At 43.1% G+C, this 15,928-nt stretch overlaps 1 protein-coding gene across 2 annotated transcripts in view; it reads left to right on the top strand.

Annotated features, from left to right (window-relative positions):
- Positions 1–15,928, top strand: part of GCN1 (GCN1 activator of EIF2AK4) — a 37,540-nt gene that overhangs the window by 8,261 nt on the left and 13,351 nt on the right. For both annotated transcript variants that reach the window (XM_054082470.1, XM_054082469.1), the window contains exons 15-37: positions 182–334; positions 1,092–1,184; positions 2,525–2,600; positions 2,774–2,933; positions 3,600–3,789; positions 3,894–4,018; positions 4,362–4,540; positions 4,712–4,805; positions 5,503–5,616; positions 5,807–6,005; positions 6,498–6,653; positions 8,527–8,708; positions 8,989–9,069; positions 9,553–9,696; positions 10,372–10,499; positions 10,750–10,939; positions 11,344–11,414; positions 12,209–12,374; positions 13,345–13,539; positions 13,730–13,976; positions 14,551–14,672; positions 14,975–15,089; positions 15,531–15,710. In XM_054082470.1, the coding sequence (XP_053938445.1) occupies positions 182–334; positions 1,092–1,184; positions 2,525–2,600; positions 2,774–2,933; positions 3,600–3,789; positions 3,894–4,018; positions 4,362–4,540; positions 4,712–4,805; positions 5,503–5,616; positions 5,807–6,005; positions 6,498–6,653; positions 8,527–8,708; positions 8,989–9,069; positions 9,553–9,696; positions 10,372–10,499; positions 10,750–10,939; positions 11,344–11,414; positions 12,209–12,374; positions 13,345–13,539; positions 13,730–13,976; positions 14,551–14,672; positions 14,975–15,089; positions 15,531–15,710 (3,360 nt within the window). The remainder of the gene's footprint in view (positions 1–181; positions 335–1,091; positions 1,185–2,524; positions 2,601–2,773; positions 2,934–3,599; positions 3,790–3,893; positions 4,019–4,361; positions 4,541–4,711; positions 4,806–5,502; positions 5,617–5,806; positions 6,006–6,497; positions 6,654–8,526; positions 8,709–8,988; positions 9,070–9,552; positions 9,697–10,371; positions 10,500–10,749; positions 10,940–11,343; positions 11,415–12,208; positions 12,375–13,344; positions 13,540–13,729; positions 13,977–14,550; positions 14,673–14,974; positions 15,090–15,530; positions 15,711–15,928) is intronic.

Here is a 15,928-nt window from a genome sequence, read left to right as displayed (position 1 = left end):
TGATTACCATCTTCATAGTTAAACTTTAATCATAGTAGTGATGTGCAAATACTCTCGGAGATTCAGTCTTTCCAGAATGTCTCATTCCTTTCCCTGTCTCATGACAGCAGAAGAACCATTGATTCCCTTGTGGTATAAGGTGTCAAGGTGTTGTTTGTAATGACTTTTTCCATCTCCTCAGGTGACACGCTATTGCAGGGAACAGACTTGCTGCCCATGCTGATTCAGACGGTAGAAAAAGCAGCATCTCAAAGTACTCAGGTTCCCATGGTGACTGAAGGAGTTGCTGCAGCTCTGTTGCTCTGCAGGATGTCTGTAATTGAGGGACAAACTGGTAAGGTCAAAACCCGTCTATTAGAATCCAGGTTCTGAGGGTTAACACCTTTTCTTGACAATGTGCCTGACATTCTATTCTTTAGTCTCTATTGCTTCTGCATGGAGAATCATTGCCCTTTTGTAGACCAGGGAAGGATTTATTCCCATTTCTGTCAGCTGTGTCACTGTAGAATTCTTGCTTTTCCATGGCTTTGCAAATTCCAGTTTCCATTTACTTGGGCTGGATTCCTTTTTATTCTGACAGAAGTGGTTCACCCGGACCTTACATAGTAGGACTTCGCTGATGCATTAAAAGTACTGCTTGTGTGTTCTTTGTGTGGTGTTTTTACAAACTGTCTTTGGAAAGCTTGAGGACTAGAATTCTGTCTTCTGTTAGAGCATATTACAAGAACTGTCTGAATTCATATGTTTGCCAGGATATAAAATCCAGGTGTGTTCTGTGTGTCAAAAGCAACACACCAGTTTCTTCCTTTCCTTCATTTTTAGGAAGGGTTGCCCTGTGGAAGATTAAGGTGACACAAATGTTACACTTCACTGGTGAAAGTCACAGAAATACATTGTTGTCTGCAGATGTTTTTTGGACATGCTTTTAGTTCTGAATGAGAGAAGCAAGAGGCTTTGTAACGGAAAGCAAGCAAAACTAGAAGTAATTTGAGTTATGTCAGGAGACAGAATTCTGCTGTATTTTATGTAAACTAGTGAGTTCTGACTTATTGTGAAACATCCTTGACAGGCATCTGTTCTTTTCCTGTCAGATTCTAAGCTGAGTGGTTTCTGGCAGCTGATTCTGGATGAGAAAAAACAAATTTTTACATCGGAGAAGTTCTTGCAGTCTGCATCAGAGGAAGGTAAATTGTCAGTTAAGATATATGCAGTTGCTGTTTAACTTAGCACTTTCAAGAGCTACTGTTGCTGCTAGCCATGTTCCATCACCCTTGGAGGATCCAGTTCCAGATTAAAATTAACTGCGTCCTCTATTTGTAGTCAAACCTTGACAGTGAATTAATTTATTTCTTAGTGAACCCAATTTATCAAACGTTTATAATGCCAGATTTGTATATTCTGTGAAAGTCTTTTCAGTATGAAATGTGCCTGCATGGTGTGTCTGAGTTTGTAAGTAAATAGTTGCAGCCACTGCGAAGGATGTGGAGAAGCCTAAAAATAAGATGAAAAAAAAAAAGTAAAGTAAGGCTGGAGAAGAAAACGTGCAGGTGAATATTTCAAGATATATGGAGGAAGAATACTAACAGATAGGAAATCAATTGGGTTATAAATTAGTGTCTCTTTGCTCTGTTTTGTTCTTTTGTGTCTAAAGATTAATTGGAAAAAAGTGGAATGTGCCCAACGGAAACCATTACTGACTACATTTTAAACTGAAAGTTTTGAAAATGAGTTCATTAATCATTTCTCTGAAATACATTCACGTATCTTTTGTACAAAATTTGACGACGTTAAGTTAAGTTTCCCTGTTTCCTGAAGGCAGTATATATATCCGTTTTCCCTCCCATCCTGAAACAGCGTGATTTGGAAAATTTTTTGGTGCTGCTTATATTTTGAGAGTAAATATTGTCATGGTTTGGTTATTGAAGTAAAACCATCCAGCTTCACATCTTCAAACTATTTGAATCCTTGCATGTTCAAAGTCCCCTGCACCATATTTAGTGTGGTTTATAGCCCACCCCATGTCTCAGGATGTTCTGCTCCTGCTTTGACATGTTTGAAGGCTGATAAACAAACCAAAGGGTGTAGTGACAGTTGAAGCTCGGAAGACAGCATGAGGTTAAATGCCAAGGATGCTATTCAAGCAGGATTGCGCAGGTTACACTGAGTTCTATGTGTGTGTTATTGTCATTGGAGACGTCTTGGCAGTGCTTCAGAATTGGCAGCACTGATGCAGGAAGTGGGGTGTTTACCATTTGGTTTGCTCTGTTGACTTAGGCAAAAACAGGTCACACATTCTGGTCAGGAAAATTCTGCTGGGATCCAGCTAACAACATCTCTGTTAAATCGTGGTTCTGTTTCCAGTCTTGGCAGGTCTCAGTTGGATTTGTCTGTAGCTTCATTGAGAAGATTATGTAGAGCTTGGGTTGCTATTTTCATATGTCCCTCTTGCTGTTTATTTGCAGGTGAAAAAAATTTGTTTCCTTATGAAGTCTCATGCTGTTTAAATATTTGACTTTTCCCACAGCAATGTGTACGGTACTGCAGCTGACAGAGCGCCTTCTCTTGGATCACGCACAGCGGCTGCCTGAAAGTAAAATTCAGTACGTAGAGCGCACTTGCTGCCACTGATCCGTGTCTGATGCCTGGATGTTAATGTGGGCGGTGGAGAGGCTGGTCTTGGGATTAGCACGAAGTGTTGAACTCCTTGCTCTTGCGTCCATTTGGTGTGCAGGGCTGCCTCCCTGGCTAAACCTGCTTATTTCTCCTTTTTCAGGCAGTATCACCGTGCCCTTGTTGCGGTGCTCCTGAGTCGGACCTGGCATGTTCGAAGACGGGCCCATCAGACAGTTAAGAAGCTCTTGTCCTCTCTGGGAGGGTACAAACTGGCCTATGGGCTCTTGGAGGAGCTGAAAGCAGTTCTCAGCTCTCATAAGGTGAGTAGTCAAGAAGCGTAGTCTCTGTTTCGACAGTTGTTTGAAAGTTGCCAGTCACCTCTGCCCTAGATTTGCTGTTAGCAGTGACATGCAGCAGGACACGAAGGTGATTCAGTTCCCACTTGTTACTAGATTACTGCAGGTTATTGTATCAGGATCTGTAGTGTGCCTTTTCTTCCCCATATACACAGCAGACATATTACTCAAAATTATTTGGGGAGGAAGCTGTAGTTTTTAGTGTACTTCTATTATTTTAATCCAAATTTAATCCCTGCTGGAAGACCAAGTGCTTTCTTGGTATCCTAGTTCTTTGGTCCTGGCTTATAGCTCAGGCTATATTTAAAACAAATGTAGTATAGTTATAAAAAGAAAATTAAAGAAGGATGAATCAAGTGTTGTTGTTGGGCAAAAATGTTAGTTCTACTCTTATTTTGCCATGGCTTGCCAAACCTAATATAGTCCTCCATTCTTAGTCTTTCTGTCGCTGTCATCTCTGTGCTTCAGTTCCACTGTTTTCCTCTATCCTGTCTTTTCTTTGAGAGCTTCAGGTTGTTGGTACTGATAGAGGGAGCTGATAATTGGTGTTCAGTATGGTGTTACTGCGGGGACCTGTGCTAGGGCTCAAGAAGGCCTGCTGTGATGTGTAATGACAAGTTATCCACCCAGGTGCTGCCTCCTGAGGTCCTGGTGATGGAGTCAGGGGAGCTGTCGGAGCTAGGAAAGACATACATTCTTCCCCGTGTCCTTCATGAAGCACTCTGTGTCATCTCAAGTGTGGCAGGACTTGATGTAGATTCCTCTGAGCCAGAAAATCTGGCACTGGAGATGCTGCTGGTGAGCCATCATCCATCTGTAGGTAAGTGAAAGGATAAGGCCACTCACAGCCAGTCTGTGACCCTTTTGTTTCATTGCATTAACAGTCTGCTTCCTATTTATTTTGGTCGTTTATTCTCTTGCCAGTGGCCGTGCAGCCAGGTCTTTGGCCAGCCCTCCTCATCAAGATGAAGATAGATCCCAAAGACTTCATTGCCAAACACCTCAATGACATATTACCCAGGATCACTGCCTACACTCCAGAGAACCAGGTGATAAGCTTTGGCGTTACTTGTGTTAGTTTTGGGAGGTACTTTGGAATGAAAGAGTTTTCTGGAGGAGTTAAATACTGACTGGTCTATAAGGAAGAACATTTGTCTAAAAGGTGAGGAAAAGGTGGGTTCAAAGAGAATACTTCTAGTGGAAGGGAGCTGGGATTTAAGAGGGGAAGAATGTGTGCCACCACTGAGTAGAATCTAGACAAGATTCAAATACCCACTGAACTAGGAATTAGGAATTAGAATATAACATGGGCTGCCTTAGCAGGGCATACTTTTTTGAGACAATTTCAAGGAATACTGAGAAAAGTCGTTTTTTCCTTTGTTTTCTTGATAGTCATCTATGAATGCAGTGGGGTCTCTCTCTCTGCTGTTACCTAGTCGAGTGCTCCCACAGCTCATTGCCATTATCTCAGCAACAATGGAGAATCCAGCTCTGTGCCAGGTTACTCGAGAAGAATTTGCCATCATGAAGACACCAGAGGGAGAGCTGTATGACAAATCTATAATACAGAGGTAAGACTTTTTCTAAACGCTTTTCTCTGTGCACCTGGGAATTGATTGCTGCTCTTAACCAGTGGGTGAGTAGGTTTTTCAGATCCTCTTTCTGCTTAGCAGTTCTCCAATTTGTGTGCTTGGATCTTAGTCCAGAGCAGAGCTGATTGTTTTCTTTGCTTTCCTTCTCAGCGCTCAACAGGATAGTATGAAAAAGGCTAACATGAAGAGGGAGAACAAAGCTTATTCCTTCAAGGAACAAATCATTGAGCTGGAGCTGAAAGAGGTGAGTTGGTGGGAGCAGGGAAGCCAGCCTGGTGCCAGAACTTTCACTACCATCCTATATATTTTATTGTGTGGCTTCTGGAATATGTGTGTACTCTGTTGGGAAAAAGTCTCTGAGAAAAAGTATTGATTTATGTGGTTTTCTATTTGTTTTAGAATGCACTTATTAGTTGGTAATATCTTTTTCTTTTCCTCTTCATCTCGTGTTCGATGTATCCCACGTAACTTGTTCAGTACAGGGTGTTAAGTAGGTCCTTCCATGTTGCAGGCATCCAGCAGTTCTGGTCAGTCTGGCCAGAGCAATGGGTGTAGGTGGGGGGAAGAATGGTGAAAAGAAGGGAACGTGTCAGGTTGACTGGAGCTTCTTTTCTTAAAGGTTGACTTCTGTTTGCCCTGCACAGCATGACCTTCCCATCCACTGTAGGAAGAGCTGGGCAAATCTTGTGATGATGTCAAATAATTTGTGACCAAGTTAAACACGGGAGAAACTGATGTTAGGCTGCTAATGGGACACTGGAGTGTTGTTAACCTGATGTTTTGTGTCTTCACTTATGGGTGATATCCTTGGAAGAATATCTTGTTACTGTTTTAAAAGTAAATTGCAAAAAAACCCAGTGTATCCAACTTTCTTCTCTACCAGGTTAGGGGGATGTAGTTAGTAACTCTTGGTTAGTAATGTGCATGGTGCTCTATTGCAGGAGATAAAGAAGAAGAAAGGAATAAAGGATGAGGTGCAGCTGACTAGCAAGCAGAAGGAGCTGATGCATGCACAGCTGGAACGGGAGTCTCAGATAAGAAAACGGCTGAAGGAGGTAAGTTTTGATGGTCTTTTTTGCCAACTCTGCAGCTACAATGACCCACGTAATTTTGAGAAAAGAAAAATGGTGAAGCGTTGAACATATTTGGTAATAACCTATTTGCTTCTTTCATTGGAAATTAGCTTTAACTTGATTTTTCCTAATTAAGTTTTTATGGTAATCTTTTGAATTGTCTCTCTTACAGCTTGATAATGAGCTGGAAACAGCCCTGGGACTGTTGGACACTGTTATAAAGAGAAAACCTCCTGGTCTGACTCAGTACATTCCTGGTCTCATCAGTTCCTTCTTGCCACTGTTTCGATCACCATTGGCTGCTCCAAGGATTAAAGATCCTTTTCTTTCCTTAGCTTCCTGTGTCATGCCTGCTCGACTGAAAACCTTTGGTTAGTATTTCCCGTTGCTGCTTAAGGGCAAGGTGCGTTTTTTTTTTCTTTATGGCAGGGTGGTGAAAATCCTTACTCTTGCAAGCTATGAATTGTGACCACATACCACAGACTGCCAAGAGGGAAAATTCACCCTGGAACAGTGCTTAGGAAGGTGACTGTGATGTCCCAGAGATCTTACTGCAGGCTAGGACTGGGTCCAAAGCAGTCCTAGGAGTTGTCTAGTCATCGTGACCACCTCTCGGTGGCACTTGTTGCAGTGGGATTGTCTCCCCTATGCAGAGTTAGGAGGATGTATGTTACTCACATATCTGTGTGTGAAGGAAGCTGTCCTCTGTCAGGGCTGTGCTTCCTTTTCTGTGCCTCTTTTATAGCCTGGGCTGTTGCCCAGAGCTTTGTTACAATTCTTGGGTCTGTGTTCCTGGGGATTTTTTGTCCTCAAGAAATATTTGGGTTTAGACCTTTGATGGTTTCTTTATTCTTTTATACCAGGCACTTTAGTAAGCCATGTGACCTTGCGCCTGATGAAACCGGAGTGTGAATTAGATGAATCCTGGTGTCAAGAAGACCTGCCGACTGCTCTGAACAGAGTTGTTAGCTTGCTGCATGCCTATACTGTTCCAAGCCGAACAGGCAAGGGAGAGCCAGGTAAAAAGGACTGTAGATCCCTCGGACACTGCACCCTCTTAACTCTTTGAGTTGTTGTAGTTTTGGTGGTTTGTATAATATTTTATAGGTGAGACTGCCCTTTTTTCTTCTTTATTTAAATCAGGTAAGTCATAGATATGAAAATCTTTAAGGGATTTTTCATGGCAGTAGTAGAAATAATATTTCATATCTACACTTCCATATTCAAAACAACAGTATTTTTTCTTAAAATGGTTCTTACAGACATAATAGTAGTGAAATTGAGACTCATCTTTGCCAAGGACAGTTTCCACCTTTCAACAGCACTTAGCATAAGTGATTTGGTGAGACTAAGTGGAAAGACAAAATAATTGCTTGTTATCTGTGATCTCAGCTGTGAAGTGCCTGTAGCCTCTGCTTGTTTGCTGTATAGTGCTGCAGTTCATGAATATTTTATTCTGGTACGGTTGTAGAAGCAAGTCCTTTCCCATACGAAGGCAAGCACCACTATTTTTAGAGTGCAAGGATATGATCTGGGTTAAAATGAACCTTTTTCTTGACTTTTTTTTTGTTTTGTTTTGTATTGTTTTTTCCTACTGTGTTAGTTTTATTCTAGATCACTTCCAGAATTGGCTTCATTTAGGTGTGCCCAAGTACTTGTAGCACTGCACTGAAGATAATGATACAGAAGAGGGAGGATATGTCTGCTTTCTTTGGAGGCAGGGATGCCTTAGGCTGTCTTAAAATTCCTGTAATGATAAGAGGCTGTTCATCCAGGCTTTGGAGCTGTTCTTCATGTGGCTCAGTCAAAAGCTGCCATGGTAGATGGCTTGTAATTTTTAAGGGAACTGTAGGGTTCTGTTTGTCCCTTGCCCTAGCAGCCCAGCTCTCCTCTTGTGGTGCTGTTGCCAGTCAGATCACAGTCGGATGCCTGTGGCACGTGTAGGCCTCACAGCTGAGTAGCAGCCATCGACCGTGTTGAGCACCGCTTCACTGCTCAGCACCTCGGGTGATAGGTCAGTCTCTGAATTTATTTCTGTAGTAATTGCAGGTTCATTAACACCTGAATCCATTTTCAGGCTCATTTCCAGAAAGTAGTGGAAGTATTTTCCATCCTTCAAGCAGTTTTCCTACACTGCTTAATTAACATCTGGGTTTTTTTTTTCTGACTTCTGCAAGAGAGAAGGTGGAGGTTCCATAGCATTTTGTTGGACAAGTCATGTCATATTCCCACATGGATTTTTCCTTGTTTTCAAAGTTCTTTGGAGCGTAATCTTGCAATATTATTTAGTGGAGGTCAGTTTCTTGGTTACCATGAGACCTGAGAGAGACTATACCTGTTTGTAATGCAGATGATAAAAATTATCATTCGCTGCTGAATGCCAAGATACGTTTTATAATCTTTTCCGAACTGGTCACTACCAGTTACTGTGTTAACAGAACATTTATCTTCTCAGATAAAGCTAAAAGCAAACAGATATGGAGCAAACACAAAGAAAAATCCCACAGCAGAAATGAAGGGAATTTTACCTAAGGTATTCATGTTAAATAGTTAGCAGCTCACCACGTTTGGTGTTTAGTATTTCTCCCTTGAACTACCTTTGCAGTATCTGTGCCCTACATAAGCTGACTAATACTGCAGTATTGTATCCACAGTGCTCTTCATCTGCATCTTTGGAATTTAAAATCTGGGGTTCTCCGACAGCACAGATAAGATGTAGAAAGCAAACACTTTCCCTTTAGAAATAGAGTCACTTAGCAGGTCCATACCTAAGGCTGAAGCTGGCTGATCCATTTTGAACTGCCAAGATGTACATTTTAAACCGGTCAATATTATGAAACAAAGACAGCAGAGGATCAGCTATGCTTACAGGGTTGTTTTTCCTTTTCACAGGTGCTGCCCCATTATCGGCTCCAGCATTTTCGTTAGTCTTTCCTCTCTTAAAGACGGTTATGACTGAGACACCCAATGACAGCGAAGACAAGGAGGAGTTCCTGGTCAAGATTCTGCAGATCCTTGCAGGCCATACTCGGCTGAGATCATCAGCAAATGGCCAGGCTTTGCTAGTGGATGAGGTAGGTGGGAGCTGTGGGGATCAGAGAACCTCCTTCAACAGTTGTTCAGATGAGGCATGGGATGAAACAGCTAATGTGTAAACTGGACAATGCAGATTAACTCCACAAATTCAGGTTAACATTGTAAGATTGTCTCTGTGACAGGCTTCCGTTACCTGTCCAGCCCTAGGTTCTGACTGTGCTTTTGTAAGGAATGTCATAGACAGGCAGGGTACTTTGGAGTCATGAGATATAAGGCTTTTTCTCCTCCTTCTACCTTTTCTGCCCCCCAACCTTTCAGAATGGCCCAGAGTTGCTGCCCCGGAGGGACATGCTGGTTCTGCTGACTCGGGTGATAGGAACGGGTTCTCCCCGGTTACAGGTGAGTCTTGGGCTTTGTAACCAGAGTCAGGATGTTGCCTGACTTTCATCAGCACCTAATGGAAATACATCCCCCTGGTTTAAGTCTGAGGTTGGTGGTTGATACATTACAAGTTTTCTCCTGTGCTTATCTTGGGATAAAATGCCCTTATCTTTTTTCCCATAGGTTTTATTGCATAAAACATATTCTTCAGTTTTCCATCAGTGACATTTTTTTCCTTTTCTAAGGCAAAGAAGTTTGGTAGGTGCTCCCAAAAGTAACCAGCAGTAAATTTTCTTCTAAGTGATGTGATGGCAGAAAGGTCAAAAATCAAAGGGTTGAAGTCATCAGTTCTCATTTTTGACATGAACCTTTGTCACTGCTCTTTGAGGATTTCTTCTTCTCTTGTGATAGCACTTAGCCATACCCTGTGCCTGCTTTGGCCGAATGCGCAGAAGGGGCAGGAAGTGGTGGAATCTCTGATACTTCTTCATGACACTTTAGGTTTTGGCATCCGATGCACTGACCACCCTGTGTGCCAGCAGCAGCGGGGAGGATGGCTGTGCCTATGCAGAACAGGAGGAGATTGATGTGTTACTTCAGGCCCTGCAGTCTCCATGCATGAATGTTCGAGATGCAGCTCTGAGGGTAGGTGGGAATCGTTCAAGGTCACACTGAATTCCTTAGTGTTTTGGGAGGCGAATCTTCTCCAACACTGACGGAAGAAAGGCTTCATCTGTGATGCTGGTCTTTGAGTTGCCTGCTGCAGGTGGAGGCATCTAGCAATGCCCTTTGTGCTAGATTTATCTTGCAAAAAGCAGTATTCTGGATCTATGAACACCTTTGTTTTGTTAATCAGGTGTAATTATGACAACTTAACACCTTCCATTTACAGTTGCATAGAGCTTAGTCTTAAAGACAGTTGTCAAAAAATTCCTATGTCCTTGGGCCCGGTGTTTTCAGAAGGCTTCAGGCTTGGTCACTTCTGAGTCAAACATAAAAAAAGAAGGAAAAAACCCAAGGTGCTTGGTTTTCTTTGTCATGAAACATTTTTCAGCTTAGCTCACCTGAGCTGTCTTCTCTGCTCTTAAAAGCACAGTTGAGTCTCTGCAGCCCGCCTGTGGAGCGCTGTTCTTGGGTTTCACCATCTCGCCCGTTAGCCACAGGAAGATGTTGATCTTCGTAGGCAGCGTACTGCACAAGCCAACGTGATTTTGACACTGCTGACTGCTGAGAGCCTGTTTTGGCAGAGGTTTTAAGTGTTTTAAAATGTCTATTTCTAAAATCAAATCCTTGCACTGAGTCTGCTCTCAACTAATTCAGGGACTGATGGAGCTACAGATGGTTCTACCAACCCCAGACAGTGATGAAAAGAATGGACTGAACCTGTTGCGTCGCCTTTGGGTAGTAAAGTTTGATGTGGAAGACGAGATTCAGAAGCTGGCAGAAAGGTAAGAGTTCTTCCTGGTTGACTGAATTGTAAAGGGACATCTCTTCTGCTCACGTCATGGAGCATCACTGGCAGGGGCTTTGCCTCCTACAAGTGGAGGGCAGCTTTGAGTCACGCTGGTATTGCATGTAGAATCATAGAATGCTGGGGTTGGAAGGGACCTTAAAGGTCATCCAGTTTCATCCCCCTCGCCATAGAGACAGCTTCTCTTGCTCGAGGGTGACCAGTCATCTCTGTGCGTGTCTCTGCAGGCTGTGGGAGTCCATGGGTCTGGAGCTGCAGCCTGACCTCTGTTCCCTGCTGATCAAAGATGTCATCTACCACGAAGAGGCAGTACGACAAGCAGGTGCTGAAGCTCTTTCCAGAGCTGTAGCTCACTATCGAAGCCAAGCAGCAGAGGTCATGAATAAACTTACAGAGATTTACCAGGAGAAGCTCTATGTAAGTACTCTTGTCCTAAGGGGCACAAGCCTGTGCTTTGTTTTTCGTTTTTGTTAATCACTTTCCTTTTGCCTGTCTTGAGAATGTGCATGAAGCCTATTGTTGGTGTATTTGAGTTTATCTCAAAATTTGATATTTTGAGCCTGAAGTTATCAGCCAGTAATTGCACCATGGTACAGGTGGAAGAGATGCCTTAGGTGGTACAGGACGACTGTGGCAGAGCAGGACTATGTCTTTTTGACCCTAAATGGGCTCTCTGCTTGTTTTTTTTACCGTGCTCTTCTGCTAGTGGTGTCATATCTCTGTGCCGCATTTTAAAATGGCCTTGCAGGTATGGCAGGCAGTATTCTCTGTGTAAGTGTCCTTGGAAAAGGCATTCTGATAAAATTTTTTTCTCCTTCCAGAGGCCACCTCCAGTTTTGGATGCTTTGGGACGAGTGATATCTGAATCGCCGCCTGACCAGTGGGAAGCAAGGTACAGTCGGCTTCAGATGGATCTCATCCCTTCCTGTGCATCCAGATGAGATGTTCTACATTTTTATGTAGAAGTTCAGGCAGGGGAAAAATAAGTGAATGTTAAAGGAACGAAATATATACAGTTGTACTGACGTGCTGGTTTCATGCATCCTCCTCGTAGAGAATATTTGTGCCCCTCGAGTAGGTGGGCAGGCCAAACTGAAGTGCACACAGTTCCATCACAGTATTGGATGCTTTCTTCTCTGTGTCCTTATGATAAGAGAAGAGTCTTTCCCTCTCAGACTGTCTTATCTTACTGTTTCCACCTCCATGTGGGCTATTAAATTCTTTCAAGAACAGTGTTGCAAGCCTTAATGAACTGGACATATTCCAGTTTGGATAACTGTTTTGTCTACTTTTGGGGCTATACAGGTTTAGTTGGAGATCATCTTGTGCTCTACCCATCTTAAGCTTAATCTGCTCCTCAGTGCTGAGGCACCTTGTTGTAAAGCTGCTGTATTTCAGTAGTAGATGCAGTGATGCTGATGTCTCTCTTCGTTGGCCTAATTATCTGTAATGCTTAATCGGGACAAAAGTAATGTCATTTTGTGACTGAAGGATTGTTGTCCTTTTGGCAACCTGCAGCATGCAGTTAGGTAATGAAAAGCATGTAGGTTGGACACTGAAGGTTTTTGGTTTCATGGTGGTTCTCTCTCTCAGTTTCTGTAATCAAACACTGATAGCAAATGTAATTGTGACCTCAAGCAAATTCTGTGGAAAGTCAGTAAGCTCACAAGCTCACCATATTTACAGGTGTGGCATAGCTTTGGCCCTCAACAAGCTCTCACAGCATCTGGACAGTTCTCAGGTGAAGCCCCTCTTCCAGTTTTTTGTACCGGATGCTCTGAACGATCGCAATCCTGAAGTCAGGAAGTGCATGTTAGATGCTGCCCTTTCAACACTCAACACTCATGGCAAAGTAAGTCTGAACGCTTCTCTCTTGCAGTGGAAAAAGATGGAATGAAAATCTAGGTACTGCGTTTGAGCTCATAGATTTTTCTTTTTTTTTACTGTTTCTTAGAGGCTGCTGTTACTCGTGAGAGCTGTAAACTTTCATGTAGGAGGAATTTTTGTGTGATTGGAGTCGTTGAGTTATTGAATAGTGTTGACTAAGTGTAGTTCTTCCCTGCCATTGCTATAAAAAAGAAATAGCCCTGAATTAACCGGAGTTATAACAGTGCAAATCTAGAGTAATAAAATTAAAATGAGACCACAAATCTTTTAATCCTGGGATGATGAGAATCCCCTTTCAGGCCTCATGCAAAACAAAACAAGAAAGCTTGCTGATGTTGGCTTAATTAAACTGAAAAGAACTGAAGTCATTCAGAGAATTGAGGCCCATCCTTGTCCTCTCTGCCAGCCCTTCTCCAGCAGCGTTAGACTGGGGAGCCATGCAGGGTGTACATGGCTCAGCTTCTGATTTCCCCTATGTGCCAGTCGTCTCTCCCGGACAGCCCTCTGCGTTCCTGTTAAGCCCAAGGCAACTGGAATGTTTTCATAATATGTAGTCTTTCTTGCCGTTTCTTAAAAAAGCAGTGTGAACTTTGTTTTGTCTTTCTGTTCTCCCTTTGCAAATGGAGCAAGCAAAGAGCAGGCGCTGAAGTTCAGAGCAGTGGTCTTGCCTAGTTGCTTGCGTTGCTTTTGGCAGGACATCATGCTGGCAGGTTTGGGGGATCTAATTTTTAAGAGGTAACTTCTCTCTAGCAGGAAATATTTGTTGTCTGTTAGGGCAGCACAAAGTTTTATGTGATGTGACACAGTAAATGAACTGTAAATACAGTGTGATTGTTCAGTTTGTTGGCTCAGAAAAGAAAAAACAAGGCCACTGAGCATAGCAAATCCCATTCTGAGTGGACTCTAGCGGCAAGTTCTGTGGTTTTGTTTTTCAGGACAATGTTAACTCTCTCTTGCCAGTGTTTGAAGAATTCCTGAAAAATGCTCCTAATGATGCCAGCTATGATGCTGTCAGGCAGAGCGTGGTCATTCTGATGGGTTCACTGGCTAAACATCTGGACAAGAGTGACCCTAAAGTGAAACCAATTGTTGGTAAACTGATAGCAGCTTTGTCCACACCATCTCAGCAGGTAGGTGCCCTCTTGGAGGAGCTCGCAGCTTCCATGCAGAGGCAGGTTAACACTATGATATTTTTAGGGATGTTGCAGAGATGGAGGATGGCTCTGGTGGCAGAAGGCTGTCACTGTGGGTGCAGTCTGGGTAGAAGTTATATTGGTGATAGATATTTTGTGGTCTGATAGCTGGTGGACTGTTTTACAGGTTCAAGAATCAGTGGCAAGCTGTTTGCCGCCTCTGGTGCCTGCAATTAAGGAGGATGCAGGAGGAATGATACAGAAGCTAATGCAGCTGCTTTTGGAGTCTGATAAGTATGCTGAGCGCAAAGGTGCAGCTTATGGGCTGGCAGGCCTGGTGAAAGGCCTTGGCATCCTCTCTCTCAAGCAACAGGAGATGATGACCACACTGACCGATGCTATCCAGGACAAGAAGAACTTCCGTCGGCGTGAGGGTAGGGGACAAAAGCTTTTCCCTCTAAATACTTAGTAGGTACTCTTGTACCTACAGCTGCTGCAAGTCACATCAAATGGTATCTGAACACCTGTGCTTGGTTTATCTACATTTATTTTACTCCAATTTGCAGAGAAGGAAATCGGAAGTGTCTGTCATGAGGCCATGGATTGTGCATAGTGTCCTAAAATTGCTCTTGGTAGAAGAAGGGTTTCTGGTCTTAGGTGATGCTTCCTGTGAGAGGGTACTTGTTGAGCTCCAGCTGGCCCAGAGGGGCTCTCACAGCCTAGTTTTTCCTTTTGCTGCAGGACGTTTCCTGTTCGTATTTCTGCCTACCTCAGCTAGGTCGCGGAGGACTGTTCTGTGGTTTTAATGTAACTAAGCTTCTTGTCCTTTCTGAGACTAGAAAACCACACCACAGCACTAGCCACCAGTGCAGGGAGGCTGGAGACTTTCAGCTGTGAGATCTGAGTGCTTTTGGAGAAACTCTACGGCTATTTACCAAATTGTATCTTATTTTTCATCCCCATTAGATGAAGTATATTTTCTTCTGACTGTCCTGTTTATTCCTTTAGGAGCTCTGTTTGCCTTTGAGATGCTCTGCAACATGCTTGGAAAACTCTTTGAGCCCTATGTGGTTCATGTGCTACCTCACTTGCTGCTCTGTTTTGGAGATGGGAACCAGTACGTACGAGAGGTGAGATGCCTTAAATGTCTGAAAACAAAGAGTGCTAAGAGACAATGAAATGGATATAAATACTGTTTTTAACTAGCCAAATAGAGAATGGGACCTGTCCTTTGAGATATCACTAATAACAATTTGATCATCTTAATAACCGAGAGCATCTTATTTCATTGGCCTTTAATTGGGAGCTACTTGGCGAGTGCATATTTTACTTAGATACTACTTTAGATGAAGGCTTTGTTCCCACTGAGGCTCTGATGGAGGAAAAAGCATGTGTTGAGACACAGCTTGTAAGTATTCTCTTCTCCTTGGAGGCTGCAGATGACTGTGCCAAAGCTGTGATGAGCAACTTGAGTACTCACGGAGTGAAGCTGGTTTTGCCATCCCTTCTTGCAGCACTAGAAGAGGAATCTTGGAGAACCAAAGCTGGTATGGAACAATACTGGACTGACACAACTGAGAGTAGCCCACAGTTCCCTTCACTGTCGTTTATTCCTTCATCCCTACAGATGGCCATGATAGTTTATTAATAGTCTCATGGGGACTGTAGAACTTACAGGGTTTGAGTTTCCTGACACATTTGAGTGACTTCTTCCCCCTTCTCCAGTGGATTCAAGGGACACTTCTTACCCTTCATCTCTCTAGAAATTATCCAGAAGCTGGAAGTTCTCCCCTTCCTTTTCCCTAGTACAACAAAAAAGTATTTTTTAGTGTTTTAAAGTGGAATAGAGTGACTTAATGCATTTCAGCTGTGCTGTGTGTTCTCTTAACTGGTCATACCAGTTGTAGATTTGAGTTTCAGGTTATCTCATATCTCTTCTTAATGTTGCATGTTGTTCTTTTCATTGTTTTTGTGTACTCCGTGCACAGGCTCAGTGGAACTGCTGGGAGCTATGGCTTACTGTGCTCCCAAACAGCTCTCTTCCTGCTTACCCAACATTGTGCCCAAACTCACTGAAGTGCTCACGGATTCCCATGTGAAGGTGCAGAATGCGGGCCAGCAAGCTCTCCGGCAGATTGGGTCTGTCATCAGGAATCCAGAGATCCTAGGTAAGGATGCACTGTGTCTCTCATGTCCCGACAGGACAATGGTTTATAATAGCAAGGTTGATGTTGACAATATTTGGGATTAAATCCAAGCTTCTATAGAAGTGAAACTGCTCTTAGAAAAGTACAACTAGAAAGCTTAACAGTAGCTGTCCGCTTCAAGGCTTTTTTGAATGCTACTGTCTGTTTTGTCAGCTAATGTTAATGTGGTTTCCTCTGTC

This window comes from Cuculus canorus, chromosome 17 (assembly GCF_017976375.1).
Source record: "Cuculus canorus isolate bCucCan1 chromosome 17, bCucCan1.pri, whole genome shotgun sequence".
Classification (NCBI taxonomy): domain Eukaryota; kingdom Metazoa; phylum Chordata; class Aves; order Cuculiformes; family Cuculidae; genus Cuculus; species Cuculus canorus.
The sequence above is the reverse complement of the archived record's forward strand: the minus strand, read 5'-3'. Positions and strand labels throughout refer to the sequence as shown.